Source organism: Schistocerca piceifrons, chromosome 6 (genome assembly GCF_021461385.2).
Source record: "Schistocerca piceifrons isolate TAMUIC-IGC-003096 chromosome 6, iqSchPice1.1, whole genome shotgun sequence".
In the NCBI taxonomy this organism is placed as follows: Eukaryota; Metazoa; Arthropoda; class Insecta; order Orthoptera; family Acrididae; genus Schistocerca; species Schistocerca piceifrons.
In genome coordinates this window covers 113,791,325-113,808,693 of record NC_060143.1, presented here as the reverse complement: position 1 = coordinate 113,808,693, position 17,369 = coordinate 113,791,325, and the positions used below count along the sequence as shown (strand labels likewise).

The 17,369-nt window shown below is 42.7% G+C and overlaps 1 protein-coding gene across 1 annotated transcript in view; it reads right to left on the bottom strand.

Annotated features, from left to right (window-relative positions):
- Positions 1-17,369, bottom strand: part of LOC124802938 (putative inorganic phosphate cotransporter) — a 279,538-nt gene that overhangs the window by 23,876 nt on the left and 238,293 nt on the right. Inside the window, exons 8-9 of the mRNA XM_047264024.1 lie at positions 11,784-11,916; positions 3,293-3,448 (exon numbers count right to left, since the gene is read on the bottom strand). Of these exons, the coding sequence (XP_047119980.1) occupies positions 3,293-3,448; positions 11,784-11,916 (289 nt within the window). The remainder of the gene's footprint in view (positions 1-3,292; positions 3,449-11,783; positions 11,917-17,369) is intronic.

Here is a 17,369-nt window from a genome sequence, read left to right as displayed (position 1 = left end):
GACTCCAGGTATATCCTACCCAAATACGAGGATTTATATCAAAAGGACCCCTTTAATCAAGAAACAACAGTATATGGTACGGCTCTGATGGAAATGCTAAGTGAAGCTCGGCAAAACTGATGGGTGGAGACCCTGGAGAGGATGGATATGACAATAGCAGCAAAATAGCCTGGAATCTGATTAAAAAAACTTGACGGAGACCCAAATGGTCCCAGACAGTCTGCCGCGGTAACACCTAATCAAGTGGCTCATCAATTGCTCCTGAATGGAAAGACTAATACAAAACAACAGCAAGTAAAAATTAACAGGACTTTACAATCAGAAACTACAATGAAGGAATTCAACAAGGGTGTCAGCAATATGAAAAGCGGCAAAGCAGCTGGGGTGGATGACACGTGCACGGAGCAGATCAAACGCTTTGGACTCTGCACAAAGAACTGGATCCTGCCACTCTTCAGTCAATGTCGCGAAACATGTAAGATCCCCAAGATGTGGAGGAAGGTAAGGATAGTGGCACTCTTGAAACCTGGGAAGGCACCTCATTCACCAAAGAGCTATCGTCCAAAATCTCTCCTGTGTCACCTTTACAAACTGTATGAGAGATTTATTCTAAATCGTATGAAAGACTATTGAGATGAAACTTATTCCTCTACAAGCTGGTTTTAGACCTGGAAAATCATGCACTAGCCAAATTACGTACTTAGCAGAACATATAGAGGAAGGACACGAAAACAAAGAGATCGACTTTAGCTCTGCATATGACACAATTAACCACAGGCTGTTGCACCAGAAGCTCTATAATAAACTAAGAGACTATCAGTTTGTTAAGATTATCAAGTACCTATTACAACAAAGACAATTTTATCTTGTCCTCAATGGGAAAAAGAGCAGATGGAGAAACCAGAAAAATAGTGTGGCTCAAGGAAGAGTTTTGGCGCCCTCCCTATTTAATCTGTACGCCAACGACCAACCGATGCCTAAGCACACAAAACATTTTCTGTATGCAGATGACATGGCAATTACCTTTGAGGATGTAGATCAGAAGCTGGAGAAAGCTCTTAGAGAAATGTCAGGGTATTATAAAAACAACTTTCTTGAGCTAAATCCGTCCAAAACACACGTCGGCGCCTTCCATCTTAGATCCCGGCATGCTAAGCGTAAACTTAACGTCTCTTGGAATAATACCACAGTGGAGCATACCGACAAACCAACTTACCTGGACGTGGTGCTCGATAGATCTGTGAAATACAGGAACCATTGCGAAAAGATACGACAAAAGGTAACTGCCAGAAATAATATTCTGCGGAAACTAGCTAATAGCAAACAGGGTGCTAAACCTTCCATATTAAGAACCGCCGCACAAGCCTTATGATTCTCTACAGCCGAATATGCCTGCCCCACATGGTCCAGATCAACACATCCAAAGCATGTCGACATAAGTCTTAATGAAACATGGCGATTAACAACTGGATGCATGAAACCTACTTCCCTATCAAAAGTATATAGAGCTGCCGGGTTTGCGAATCCCAACTCTCGGAGAACATCACATGAATTCACAGAGAGGCTTGACAAACTATTGACGATCGGCATCCCCTTTTTGGCAGCGAGTGTATTATTTTTTATTTACACGTCAAGTTCCGTAGGATCAAATTGAGTATCAAATCTCCAAGGTCATGGAACGTGACAGTACATGGCATTACAACTTAAAAGTAATAATAACAGATAAAAATAAATGTTTATGAACCCGAAAAAAGTCAGCTACAAGTTTAAGTAAACGCAATCAACAATATAATAAGAATCAGCTTAATTTTTCAAGGAACGTGGGCGATTGAAATCCCGTAAAAGGTTCTTAGCCACGATAATAGAGGAACCGCCAGCTGATTACCCACCTGCACAGGAAACGCCCAGCGGATTCAGCACAAACTGGAAAACATGGAGGACACTGAATCGAATAAGGTCAGGTGTGGCCCCAGTGGAGACAAATATTAGGTGGGGCCTTGGAACCACGGATGATAAGTCTCACTGTGGCGCCGTACAGGATATGGAGCAGCTGCTCGCCTGCCCAAACTGCCATTATAGGTGCAACCCCGACGATTTATAGATGGGCAAGAAAGAAGCCTTGAACGTGGCCCTATATTGGGCTGAAAGATTGTGACCTGGTTTCCGGACACGAAAAAGTAAAAAGAAAGTAAGCAGATACTTTGCGAACTTTTACAAATGGCCTTTTACAATGTTGACTGGGAAACACTGTTTAAAATTATGATGGGAGCTTGGGTAAAATTGAGGTAGCAAAAGGTTATCTATTACTTTTACGAAAACCAGACTGCAGTTATGGGAATCTAAAGACATAAAATGGAATCAGTTGTTGACAAGGGAGTGTACCATGGCTATAGCTCACTCCCGACGTTATTCAATCTGTACAATGTGCAAGCACTGAAGGAATCAAAGGAGAAATTTGGAAAATGAATTAAACTTCACGGAGAAGACATAAAAACATTAAGGTTCCCCGATGACATGGTAACTGTGCCAGACACGGCGAAGGAATTGGGAGAGCAGTTGAACGGAATGGATAATGGATTTCGTGATTATCACGTCACAGTCGCCATCGCATAACTATTAGGGAACTGACTGCACCACCGAGAAACTGTTAACTCTGTCAACGCACTGGAAATATCAGCTGGAGCTTTGTGGATTTCTGTCACCTTTTTCATACTTAAAGTTCATATCTTAGCGTATGATCGATCCTTGGTTTTCAAAAATCACAATACTCTAGATAAGTGATAATCAAACACGTTTGCTCCAAAGCCAATTCTGACATTGGGAGGCGGCACCTCGGACCACATATCTTATTATTAATTGGTAACATACATAAATTACACACATCATAAAAAGTTTTGCATCACCTCTGTTCCGAAACTTCCGGAACCTGTACAGAAAATTGGAATAGAGATCAACATAAACATCATTTCCGCCCCTTTTATTGCTCATGAAAACCACTCTTGCATGTTGTACCACCATACAGCAAGACCTTCAGAGGTGGTGGTCCAGACTGCTGTACACACCAGTACCTCTAATACCCAGTAGCACGTCCTCTTGCATTGTTTCGCATGCTACATTTCAATGTTACATTGCTTAGAGCACCGAGTGGACGAAAACATTTCTCGTTCCATTTTCAAGCCTACAGTGAAACTTGACATACTGATCACTGTTGTTGAGGGATCCAGCTCCTACGCATTGCGCCTGTTTATAAACTGAGTCTCGTAGAGTGGAAACATGCGAATGAAGGACTCACCTGCGTAGTTGGGGGCGAGGTCGTGGTGGTTGGCAAGACTGGTGACGGTGGCAGCTCCGTTCAGGCCCAGCGACAGACTCAGGATCGCCACGGCGAGTGCCTCGTTCTTCCCCACATAGCCCATCCCAGCCATCATCACAGCCGGTAAGAAGTGCGCTGCGGCAAACAGAGGTGAGAATCGACAAAACTTACTTCTGCTAGAGTGACTTTATAAGCGGGTTTCTGGTTAACAACCACTGTCACATTTATATGTCGACATCTATACAATGCCTGTCATTCTAAATTATTTTGGCGGAGGGGATTTGGAACGATTTTGCTGACATTAAACATACAGTTACTCCAGAATGAGATTTTCACTCTGCAGCGGAGTGTGCGCTGATATGAAACTTCCTGGCAGATTGAAACTGTGTGCCGGACCGAGACTCGAACTCGGGACCTTTGCCTTTCGCGGGCAAGTGCTCTACCAACTGAGCTACCCAAGCATGACTCACGCCCCGTCCTCACAGCTTTACTTCTGCCAGTATCTCGTCTCCTACCTCCCAAACTTTACAGAAGCTCTCCTGCGAACCTTGCAGAACTAGCACTCCTGAAAGATAGGATATTGCGGAGACATGGCTTAGCCACAGTCTGGGAGATGTTTCCAGAATAAGATTTTCACTCTTCAGCGGAGTGTGCGCTGATATGAAACTTCCTGGCAGATTAAAACTGTGTGCCGGACCGAGACTAGAACTCGGGACCTTTGCCTTTCGCGGACAAGTGCTCTACCAACTGAGCTACCCAAGCACGACTCTCGCCCCGTCCTCACAGCTTTACTTCTGCCAGTATCTCGTCTCCTACCTTCCAAACTTTACAGAAGCTCTCCTGCGAACCTTGCAGAACTAGCACTCCTGAAAGAAAGGATATTGCGGAGACATGGCTTAGCCACAGTCTGGGAGATGTTTCCAGAATAAGATTTTCACTCTGCAGCGGAGTGTGCGCTGATATGAAACTTCCTGGCAGATTAAAACTGTGTGCCGGACCGAGACTCGAACTCGGGACCTTTGCCTTTCGCGGACAAGTGCTCTACCAACTGAGCTACCCAAGCACGACTGTCGCCCCGTCCTCACAGCTTTACTTCTGCCAGTATCTCATCTCCTACCTTCCAAACTTTACAGAAGCTCTCCTGCGAACCTTGCAGAACTAGCACTCCTGAAAGAAAGGATATTGCGGAGACATGGCTTAGCTACAGTCTGGGGGATGTTTCCAGAATGAGATTTTCACTCTGCAGCGGAGTGTGCGCTGATACGAAACTTCCTGGCAGATTAAAACTGTGTGCCGGACCGAGACTCGAACTCGGGACCTTTGCCTTTCGCGGGCAAGTGCTCTACCAACTGAGCTACCCAAGCATGACTCACGCCCCGTCCTCACAGCTTTACTTCTGTCAGTATGTCGTCTCCTACCTTCCAAACTTTACAGAAGCTCTCCTGCGAACCTTGCAGAACTAGCATTCCTGAAAGAAAGGATATTGCGGAGACATGGCTTAGCCACAGCCACAGCACATTTCCATACAGTTACTAATTTTGAAAGCTATACAAACAAGTGTGTTTGCCCCGCTACCATTTGCTTATTATTAAACAGTTTCTACCTTATTAGGACACTGCCTGTCTGACGTTAACCAAATTATCCAATAATCAGTTCTTAATAAACAAATATTAGTGGAACACAGCGCATTTGCCCGATTTTTACTCTTTAATAACAATTTTTTGTGCCAAAACGCAAAGGAAGGGTCAAGTTATTTTTTTTAGTTACCTGTTCCATAGATCAAATTCACGATGGAATGTGTCAACAGAACAAACATGCGACGCTTACATGCAACAAGATAAAAAATAAAACTTGCATAACTACATGCTGACGATATACAGTTTTTAAAAATATATAATTAATCATATCTACTCAAGAAGTCCTCTATGGTGTAGCTGTAATTGTTAAGGGAAAACTCCTGTAATCTACATTTGAAAATAGCTCTGCTATCAATCAGACATTTTATTTCCTTGGGTAGATAGTCAAAGAGTTTATTCTCGTGGCAAAAGTGGATGAATCTAAACTTTTTAGCAAGTCTACGATATGGTTTTTCAGGTTTAAGTTTTATCAATATGGCCTGCCTAAGAACTAACAATATTCTACACTATTATTTCTCATTGGTATACTAGGTTAATTGGGGGCGCGATATTTTTGGGCAGTACAAAAGCTAGCTCATATGTGCAAAACCATTCAGTAACTTTCACAAAAACGTCATTTACTATTTTCTCTATTGATGCCTCTTTTTTTTCAGCTTCACAGCAACGCCTTCATCATCTGCAAACACGACTAATTCTGCCCGCTGATTTAAATAAAATGGCAGCCCACTAACGTAAAGCGAGAACAGTAGTGTGACAACGACGGAACCCTGTGGAGCTCCTGCTTTAATTTCTCCCCACGCATATCATCTAACTTCTCTCATTCTATTACTCGAACAGCCTGTGGCAACACTCTGCTTTCTCTTCCTTAAATAAGGTGCAAAGCAGACATTCGCTGGACTACTCTTCCATATAAACTTAACTTCTCTAACAGAATATTATGCTTGACCTAATGAAATGCCTTCGATAAGTCCTTTTCGATATCGTTTGGTGACCCCTATGAACTTTCTTTTTAGAGTCATGATAATCTTTCTTATTACAGATGGGGATGTGAGATTAATTTTTAATTCACTAAATGACCTCCGTTTGCTCCTTCAGTATAGTGTTTTGCTTTCACTTTTGAACTATTTGTAGCAGTTTTCCTACCGATTTCCAAGAAGTAGTTATTAAAAATACTTACTACGCTTGATATCTCTTTTACACTGCACCCATTCTTTTTAACAGAAATAATGTCATCTTATAGGTCTTCTTTTTCTGTCTGTGTTTTAACAATATCCATATTGATTTAATTTTATTATCTGATCTGTCAATTGCAGACAAGATGTTCGTTGATTCTCCTGAGATTTTTTCAACTTCTCTTAATATCTTACAGTACTAATGACTTTCCATTACTACATTTAATTATCTTTCTAGGAAAACTACTTCCAAAACTCATGAAATAGGTTGAATTCAGAGTTAGCATTTGGCTCATTGTAAACTTCACCCCAGTCAACACTTTTTAAGTTTCCTTTACAATATTCAGTAGTTCTGTCATTCACCAGTCTCAGTCTTTTCTTAGTGTTTCTCTACTGAACATGAAGGCAAGTTATATAATGTAACTAACTGTGCATCGTGATGTGACAGTCTGTTTACTACTGTATAGGCTTGTGTCTCCTTGACTTCTCCTTGTTGAATGAATACATTATCAACAGGGTGAAAAGTATTTAAACCGACAAACTCTGGGAGGTTGTAGGGGACAAATATTTTTCCCTAATGTCATTTTTTCCTTTGAGGATTACTCAAACCGGTGAAGACCGTATTACGCTCTTCAGTTGTAGGCAACTGGTGTCCACCAGTGTAGTAGTAGCGCATTATCTCTGTTCACTAATGGAGCGATACACCTGGAGTGAGTACACTGATATGGTTGGTGCGTACTACGTAGCGCACCACAACGGACGAGCTGCACAGCGGGTTTACCAACAGCAATATCCTAATCGCCATATCCAGCATTATATGAACTTTGCTGCTGTGTACCAACGTCTGCGTGAGACCGGGTCATTTAGCAGATTACCTGGACAGGGACGCCGTCGCACGGTAAGAACGCTGCAATTTGAGGAAGATGTCTTGCAGCATGTGGAGCGGGATCCTCCAGTCAGCACTTGTGCAATTGCACGTAACATGGGGACGAATCAGACGAATGTAAGAACAATCCTTCGAGAGCAATTTTTACGTCCATTTCACTTACAGCGTATCCACAACCTGGAACCAGTTGATTATCCAACCAGAACACAGTATTCGCAGTGGTAGGTGGAAGGGTGTGAAATGCATCCTACATTTCCATCCTCTGTGTTGTTTACCGATGAAGCAACGTTCGGGTGTGATGGAGTCTTCAACATGCACAATCCTCATGTTTGGAGTGAGGATAACCCACATGCCACAATTACTAGCGCTCATCATCCATAACAATTCGTTATTTTATTGGCTCTGTGCACTATCACTCTTGGTATTATTTTGTCTAAAAATTCTTATTATGCTTCTGCTGCAGATTCTGCAATAAACTTGGGCCAGTTTAGACCGACATATTATTTCAGTAGATTAATGAATGCCGTTTTATTTAGACTATCAATGGGTTTTGAAAGAACAAACAACCCTTTTCATGTCGTTATTTCGTCGCACGAGATTTTTCGTTACCTCACCTGGAGATGATGCAGGTCATTGTGACAGAATTAGGCATGCACATCTCGGCTGGCGCCTTTCAAGTTTCGTTTAACTTGAATGACTTATTGTACATACATTGATAATGACTTTTATATGTGGTAGGGAGACACATATTTTAAAATAATTGTTATTCGGTTTTACGTAAATTGAAGGAGGAAGTGGAGGAGAAAGTAAAAGCAAGGGATAGGGTTATTGAAATCAGCTGCATCAGGACTTTGTGTGGCATCAGTGGCCAAGAGTGAAAATGTGGGGCAGATGGGAGATTTGAGCCCAGGAGCTTCTGCTTACTATGCAGTTGCGTTAACCATTGCACTACTTGACCAAAGTGTTCATCCCAACTACGTGGAGAATCTCTGCCGACTCACATTCTCACGTAGCGCCATCTGTGTCGATATCCTCCATGGTCGGTACTTAGAGATTCCCGCAGGAGGTCGGACATAACTGCGCATCCGCACTGAATGTGGTGGATACACTGCACATCAAGGCGAATCAGTTCTATGATTGCGTGGTGTCTGCTCTTTCGCACATATTAGTTACTTAGAGATTTCTGCAAAAGGTCGGACGTTATTGTGCATCCGCGCTGACTGTGGTGTCTCCATCGCCCATCAATGCGAATCAGTTATATGAATGTGTGGTGCCTGTTCTTTTGGACAACAGGCAATGGATCCACCACATTCAGTGCATATGCACAATTACGTCCGATTCCTGCGGGAATCTATATTACCCAGACACTCAGATCAGTACCAAACGTTGTGTGTCAATACAGTATCAACGAAAACAGCGATTTAGTTCGTGCTATGTGCTGTCGCCCACTAGAGCACGCGTACACGATAATTAAAAGTAACACCAGAACTACTGAGTATAGGCAAACCGTATCTGTGAATTCGAAACATGAAGATCTCTGGTAGGTGAGTTGGTAAAGTGTAAGGTCGCTGTACTAAAACTCACTATTGGCGATTTTTTTACAGTTTACACGTGAAATTGTTATATGAGGGAACATTTTTCTGACATGTAAAAGGACGTTTTGAAGTTTGTAGCACTGTTCTTTTGGCAGTCTGCTTTCATTTCGTTAGTTGAAAGTAGCAGACCTATAGCGTACATTATCGATAACACCTCACCTATCTGTCCACATGTACTCTATAGATTTGTTTCACGTGCAAACTGTTAAAAAAAAACTGCAAAGAACGAGTTCCAAACTCGGTGCCTTTAGTACGATGATCTATCGCTGTACCAACTCACGTACCAGAGATCGTAACGTCTGCGGCTCACAGATACGCATTTCGTACATTTCGTAGTTCTGGTGTTACTTTTAAATACCGTTTACGCATCTTCTACTGGGCGATGAAATAAAACAACACTTTTGTTTTACATTCCTGTTTTGAAAGTTCCGTAATTCCAGTGGTATCTAATAAGCGATTTCGCGTAATACATTAAATCTCATAAAATTTATTATTCTATTTGTTTACTAGTAGGTCATGCTTGTACAATATATGTTCGCAATATTTTGCTTTTACAAATGAAGCCATAATTAAGAAAATTTAGATTAGCATTGTTATCTTTCAGTATTTTATATAATATGATGTATATCCTGTGTAAAAGTATTTTTTATACGCCAGTTTCAGCATAAAATAAGTAAGGTTTTGTGGAGAGTTACTCATAAAAATGTTAAACTTTTAATTGTTAATTTAATAAATTTGTACTGTAGTTTTGTTGACTTAATTGTTAAAAAACGTATAAATAGGAGGAGCACAAGGCCCAAGAATGGACAGTTGGAGACAGTTTTTAGACGCAACCACTATGTCTCACGTGTGTCCAATAATCTAATTGCTGTAGTACAGTATAGTGACTATGTAGCCTGTTATGTGGAGTGGGCTCCCAGTAAGAAGAAATGGTGCAGCTTGTCATAAATAAACCACTATAAAACGATTTGGTGCCTGGATTATTTCATGCAATTTACGTAACTTGATCCAGTTTGCAGATGAAACGGACCGAGGCAACGACTACTTCAGCAGCAACAGCAGCAGCAGCAGGAAGCAAATTACTCCGAGTTACACCTAACTAAGATACGTATAAGAAATCAACTGAACTACACATGTGTCACTGCAAAAAATGGTTCAAATGGCTCTGAGCACTATGCGACTTAACTTCTGAGGTCATCAGTTGCCTAGAACTTAGAACTAATTAAACATCCATGCCCGAGGCAGGATTCGACCCTGCGATCGTAGCGGTCGCTCGGCTCCAGACTGTAGTGCCTAGAACCGCACGGCCACTGCGGCCGCCTGTGTCACTGCAGAACTAATTACTAAAGTGTAACGTTTTGGAAACTGTTCTAGCAGTAAACATTTGCATTTGTCTCAAAGTGATTCTTTGAGTGGTGGAGGCCAATGTGATCAGTAAGAAACATCCCCATGATCACACGTTTCTTGATGTATACGGAACACAAGGATAACAATAAATTTTTGAGATTTTTTTTGTTTAAATCAAATAATCTTTTTTGGATGTTGAAAATTTACGCCCCAGCAAAATTTCACTGTCTCCCCACGTAACAGTTTCGTTACAACGACAGCTCACAGCACGAACTAAAGAGCTGTTTTCGTTGGTACTTTATTGACACACAACGTTTGGTATTGATCTAAGTGTCTGGCATCTAGAAATTTGGGTTTAAGTATCGAGCAAAGAGGGCATGGAACAGAGACTGCGTATAGGTGGTGCTAGATGGGAATGGTGGGTCGCTTGGAGAGATGTGCCGAGATAGTCCGCCCAGTTACGATATACAGTGTACAGGTAGCACAGTGGTTAACGCAATTGCTTACTAGGCGGAGATCACGAGTTCGGATCTCATTCCGGCACACATTTTTTACTCGTTGTTGTTGACGCAGCGCTAAGTCCTGATGCAGTTGCTATCAGTATTACCTTCCATTACCTCTCCCCCCCCCCCTCCCCCTCATCCTTTAATCTCCATAATATGTTCCACGGCTGCAGATTCTGCATGGTGTCTGTTGTTTCGGAGATGTCCAAAAGAACAGACACCATACAATCATATTACTATATTCGGTTTTAACCGTCAGATCTTGGCTACGTCCCTAGTTAGTATAGAGAATAAAACTCCGCTGATGAGTCTCTATCGCTGATTGTCAGTAGAGAGCATATTAACAAAAACAAAAAGGAATTTTTCCACTTGACTGTGAGGGGCTGAAGGTAAAGTTCGAAAGCACTGTTCACCATTCTAAATGTGTTTCCTTAAAATATCTAGCAGCAAAATATAGCTTATAGGTAATTCTTCTGACTGAATTCAATGGTTGTACATAGCCTTAGATTGTACAAAAAATGTTAATGCAGTAATTAGCACTAACTTTTATCCCTACCAGGTGTATCCTTACCATGGAATGTGTCTTACACCTCTCCACCCTCCTATTCGCCATTCATGCAATTACTTCATAACAACAGCTTAAGTAATATTCACTGACAAATTATACTTGCCATCCGTTTGAGAAATCTAGCGTTCACAATTCTTTCAGATTCTCTTATTGTGCACGAGTGTCAGGAAAAAAACAATGGATGAATCGTTTAGAAAGGTACACATATATTGTAACTAGTTTCTGAGACGTGATTAACGATACTAATTAAGCTCCACTTCCCGCCCGGTTAGCCGAGCGCTCTAACGCACGGCTTTCCGGAGTGGGAAGGAGTGCCTAGACCCCGACACGAATCTGCCCGGCGGAACTGTGTCGAGCTCCGGTGAACCGGCCAGTCTGTGGATGGATTTTAGGCGGTTTTCCATCTGCCTCGGCGAATGCGGGCTGGTTCCCCTTATTCCACCTCAGCTACACTACGTCGGCGATTGCTGCGCAAACAAGTTCTCCACGTACGCGTACACCACCATTACTCTCCCACGCAAACATAGGGGTTACACTCGTCTGGTATGAGTCGGTCTCTGGGGGGTCCACCGGGGGCCGAACCGCACAATAACCCTGAAAGAGTGGTTCGGTGTGGGGCGGCGGGAAAGTGAAGTGGACTGCGGTAGTCGTCGTGGGGTTGTGGACCACTGCGGCTGCGGCGGGGACGGAGCATCTCCGTCGTTTCCAGGCCCCGGTTAACATACAATACATTACAATACAATACATACAAGCTCCACTTACATGGGATGACGAACAGCTTTCGGACCACGGTCTTGTTTCTGTACGGGTCGGACAGAATCCAGTCGCCCACAGAACTGAAAACTACTCCAAAGAGCAGCCTCATCAGGTACGGAAGACTTGCGAAACCTCCCGACTGCAACAGAAGAGCACTCACAGTACCAGCCAGAGTCTTTAGCACACATATACACTGCTGGACATTAGAACTATAGCATAATGCAGGCGGCACACAGCAAACGTCAGACAAGTTTGGATACGCAAATGGTTAACATTTCAGCCCGCAGTAACTCCATTCACATTCTGCTTTGAGGACAGATTAGGCGCAAGCTTCCTCAGTCAGAAATAGGGATGGTGGTTACCGCTGTGACAACCGGTTTTCGGTTATATCTGTTTTTTCAACGCCAGTTTAACGTGACTGTTAAAATCGATTTTCGGTTTTTGTTCCCATTACTTCCTATAATAAACGTGAAAATTTTGACTTCCTAAGTTTCAAGATACTGTGAGGTGTCCACTTGTATGTGGAGCCCGATTTTGTAATATGATTAATGAAAAATGACCTGAAACGGTTCTCATATGTAGAAGAGATTATATCTTTGATACCACTGAGCCAAAGATGTTGCATGGGTGGCGGAATCGATTGTAAGTAGGAGCATCCGGAACGCAGTAGCAGTTACCGTTACACTCTGTTATAGGTAGGATATAATACTTAAAGCTAGTGGCAAGCTGTGAGAATTTAGTGGTTGGTCTGTGGACGTAAAATAACACAGTTTTTATAAGATGAAGTTCGTGCTCACACAGAGCCCGTAAATGTTAGGTCGTAGTTATTAAAAGTATAAAGTGTGTATTATTATTCTGTGGGGCTACAAGACTATGAAGAATTGAAGTGATAATGATCGTTAACAAGTACTGATCATTGTCCATGGCTGTTGTAGAAGAGCAACGAATTTATACTGTAATTCAGGGGAAAGCAACGCGGACAAATTTGTAAGGTAATGAAATTTTGTATATTTACTTTTAAGTATGCATCAACGCGATTTGTGGATTTGGCTGAATTTTACAATACTGACCCTTCCAGGTAGAACCAAGTATTTTCCATCAGATTTAATGTACAGGTTGATTAGGTGTATCCGATTTGTAATATTTTGTGTGTTTTGTAATCCTGATACAGAGAAGTTAAATTTTGGAATCTATTTTGTCAAACGACGTCAAACATTTTGTCATGTTTTTAATTGCGACAGTAAGTGAAAATTATAGAACAGTTGGGAAGTTCACTGATTTTGAAGTTAATGTAAAATGTTTCATATCAGTTTTTGTGAAGGTGAAACTTTATTTTGAATACAATTTTCAAACTGATGCTTCGGTCTTAGCCTACCCCGTTATCAGTACCTCGTCCACTTCCATGTCGTGTTTATTTAAATCCATGGATATTTTTTCTAAAATTAATCAGTTTTCAATCAAAATCACAAAAATATTAATGTCCTAGAATCAGAAAAGTATTAATGTTTGTAACAGTTTCAATGTGGGCAGCACTGCACAGTGCTGAGTCAATATCCAGTATTTTCACTGAACATCTGCAAAGTTATTCTTTTATCAGCCAATCTACTGATATTATTTGTGTGAAGCTATTTTACGGCTGGCTTTGTACTTCGCTGTGCCAAGACTGCATACATTCTACGCCTAGTGTGGAGAGTAGAGAATACAAAGACTACATCCGTTGCGACTCTAGAGCCAAGAAAAATTTATTTTACTGTTAATTTCCACAGGGAGTTTTGTCAGTTTATTGTACAGGGCCATAGAACTCGGTGCTCACGGGACAAGGCAAATTTCAGAGTGATTGACTTCATTATGGGCATTGCGTATTGATTTTCCAGATTAAGTTGTTTAATTTTTTGGATTACAGTGAAACTGATTAAGCTCATCATTTGCTCAACAACACACCTCACAGTAAATTTACACAACACAAACATTACGCATTTCATTTTCATTGGCAAACAAACACATAAATTTTTAAAGAATGTTACAATTTTTTAAAGAACGTGGCACTTTTATAAAGAACGTTACATAGAACCAAAATACATACATCAAAAAAAAGTTTTACATCACCTCGGTTCCGAGAGTTCCGGAACCTGTACAGGAAATTAGAATAGAGATCAACATAAACATCATTTCCGTCCTTTTCATTGTTCATGAAAATCATACATTGCATGTTGTACCATCATACAGCGAGACCTTCAGAGATCGTGGTCCTGATTTCTGTACACACTGGTACCTCTTATACCCAAAAGCACGTCCTCTTCCATTGACGCATGCCTGTATTCGTCCTGGCATACTATACCCAAGTTCATCAAGGCGCTGCTGGTCCAGATTGTCCCACTCCTCAACGGCACACAGTGGTTGGTGGGTCATGTCTCCATAAACAGCCCCATTTAATCCATCCCAAGTATGTTCAATAGGGTTCATGTCTGCAGAAAAAGCTGGCCATTGTAATTGTGGTGTCACCGCCAGACACCACACTTGCTAGGTGGTAGATTAAATCGGCCGCGGTCCATTTAGTACATGTCGGACCGGCGTGTCGCCACTGTGTGATCGCAGACCTAGCGCCACCACAAGGCAGGTCTCGTGATACGATAGAGCACTCGCCCCAGTTGTACGGACGACCTAGCTAGCGACTAGATGTACGAAGCCTTTCTCTCTCATTAGCCGAGAGACAGAATAGCCTTCAGCTAAGTTAATGGCTACGAACTAGCAAGGCGCCATTAGCCTTACAGTGATTGTAATTAAAGTCTCCTGTGTATCGTCAAGAGCGATGTACCACAATGATTGATTAAAGATAAGTATTAATCCAGCTACGTACTTTTCTTCATAGCATTAATTACGTAGCCTGTTCCAGTACTTCACGCCCGTCTGCGTTAGTCTAGCGTGCATTTTCAGCCATCTCTATCTACAAGGTGTTGGCCCAGCTGCCGACACATCAGTAATAGAGCGATGTTATCCTGGAGGAAGTCATTCACAAGATGTGCATGATGGGGGCGCGAATTGTCGTCCATGAAAACGAGTACCTCGCCAATATGCCGCAGGTATGGTTGCACTATTGGTCGGAGTAGGGCATTCGCGTATCGTACAGCGGTTGCGGCGCCTTCCATGACCGCCAGCGGGGTACGTCGGTCCCACATAATGCCACCCCAAAACAGCAGGGAAGCTCCACCTTGCTGCACTCGCTGTACAGTATGTCTAAGGCGTTCAGCCTGACCAGGTTGCCTCCAAACACGTCTCCGACGATTGTCTGTTTGAAGGCATATGCGACACTCATCGATGAAGAGAACGTGATGCGAATCCTGAGCGGTCTATTCGGCATGTTGTTGGGACCAACTCCACCGCGCTGCATGCTGTCGTGGTTGCAAAGATGGACCTCGCCATGGACGCCAGGAGTGAAGTTGTGCATCATGCAGCCTATTGCGCACAGTTTGAGTCGTAAGACGACGTCCTGTAGCTGCACGAAAAGCATTATTGAACAGTGTGGCGTTGCTGTCAGCGTTCCTCCGAGCCATAATCCATAGATAGCGGTCATCCACTGGGCGGCCGGAGTGAGGCATGTCATCGACTGTTCCTGCCTCTCTGTATTTCCTCCATGGCCGAACAACATCGCTTTGATTCTCTCCGAGACGCCTGAACACTTCCCTTGTTGAGAACCCTTCTTGGCACAAAGTAACAAGGCGGACGCGATTGAACCGCGGTATTGGCCGTTTAGGCATGGTTGAACTACAGGCAACACGACCCGTGTACCTTCTTCCTGGTGTAATGACTGCAACTGATCGGCTGTCGGACCCCCTCCGTCTAATATGCGCTGCTCATGCATGGTTATTCACATCTATGGGCGGTTTTAGTGACACCTCTGAGCAGTCAAAGGGACTGTGTTTGTGATACATTATCCCCAGTCAATGTTTATCTTCAGGAGTTCTGGGAAGCGGGGTGATGCAAAACTTTGTTTTATGTGTGTATTAAGTTAAATAGGGAAGTAAAAGAAAAATTAGTCCGTCCACCGGTAATTGGCTGAATGGTACATAAAATTACCAGTATTCTCAGGCTGATTTTAGTTTTTAGAAACTCTGCTCGGAAATCATGTTCTAATCGAAGATCATTCCACTATGTGGACATTAAGAATAAAAAGTGCTAAAGGGTGAACTCTGATTTTGAAGAACTGTATTTCTGGAGTTAGTTTAGCCGTTTTCAAGGGCTACAAGCAGAAAAAAGCATATTATGTAGATACAGGCAGCAGGTCAGCTACTTTCTATTTTTTTATTCTAAACTATGAATGAACTACTAAGTTTCAGTTTTCTTCCTATATGATGTCGCAAGCTCCTTGTGGCTCCTCCCTTTTTAAATCTGTTATAGCAAATGGAGCACTGCACAGCACTGATAGCGCACTTTGTAAAATACTTCCAGTATAGGGATGGTGCCGTCCTGTAATAGAACTCTTGTCCGACGACGACAGCGTGAAATTACCATATAGAACAGACGGGTCAAGTCCTGCGCAGTGCATGCACACACATACTGTCTACCAGGCCATGTAACATTTTAACAGACGCATTATTGTCTCAGAATGCTGTACGCATTCTTATGGCACATGTTTTTACTCGTTTCTGACGGCATCGTTATTAAAATAGCACTGATCGCTCTTCACATTTTCGATAATAACGCAATGGAAATATAACGAATAATAATTACTCGTTTTAAAAAAAACATTTTATTCAAAGTCAACAAATTTTAGCGCTGCTACTATAGCTAATTCATACTTCGGTATTTTTACTCGGTTATCACACTGAAGAACCAAAGAAACTGGCACACCTGCCTAATATCGTGTAGGACCTCCACGAGCACGCAGAAGTGCCGCAACACGACGTGGCATAGACTCGACTAATGTCTGAAGTAGTGCTGGAGGGAATTAACACCACCAATCCTGCAGGGCTGTCCATAAATCAGTAAGAGTAGGAGGGGGTGGAGAACTTTACTGAACAGCACGTTCCAACACATCCCAGATAGGCTCAATAATGTCCATGTCTGGGGAGTTTGGTGGCCAGCGGAATTGTTTAAACTCAGAAGCGTGTTTCTGGAGCCACTCTGTAGCAATTTTGGACATGTGTGTGTCGCACTGTCCTGCTGGAATTGCCCTAGTCCGTCGGAATGCACAATGGACATGAATGGATGCAGGTGATCAGACAGGATGCCTTCGTACATGTCACCTGTCAGAGTCGTATCTAGACAATCAGGGGTGCCATATCACACCAACTGAACACCCCCCACACCATTATAGAGCCTCCACCAGCTTGAACAGTCACCTGCAGGGTCCATGGATTCGTGAGGCTGTCTCCATATCTGTATACGTCCATCCCCTCGATGCGATTTCGCACGAGACACGTCCGACCAGGCAACATGTTTCCAGTCATCAACAGTCCAATGCCGGTGCAGAGGGGTCCAGGTGAGGCGAAAAGCTTTGTGTCGTGTAGTCAGTCATCAAGGGTACACGAGTGGCCCTTCGACTCCGAAAGCCCATATCGATGATGTTTCGTTGATTGGTTCTGTTGAGGCCAC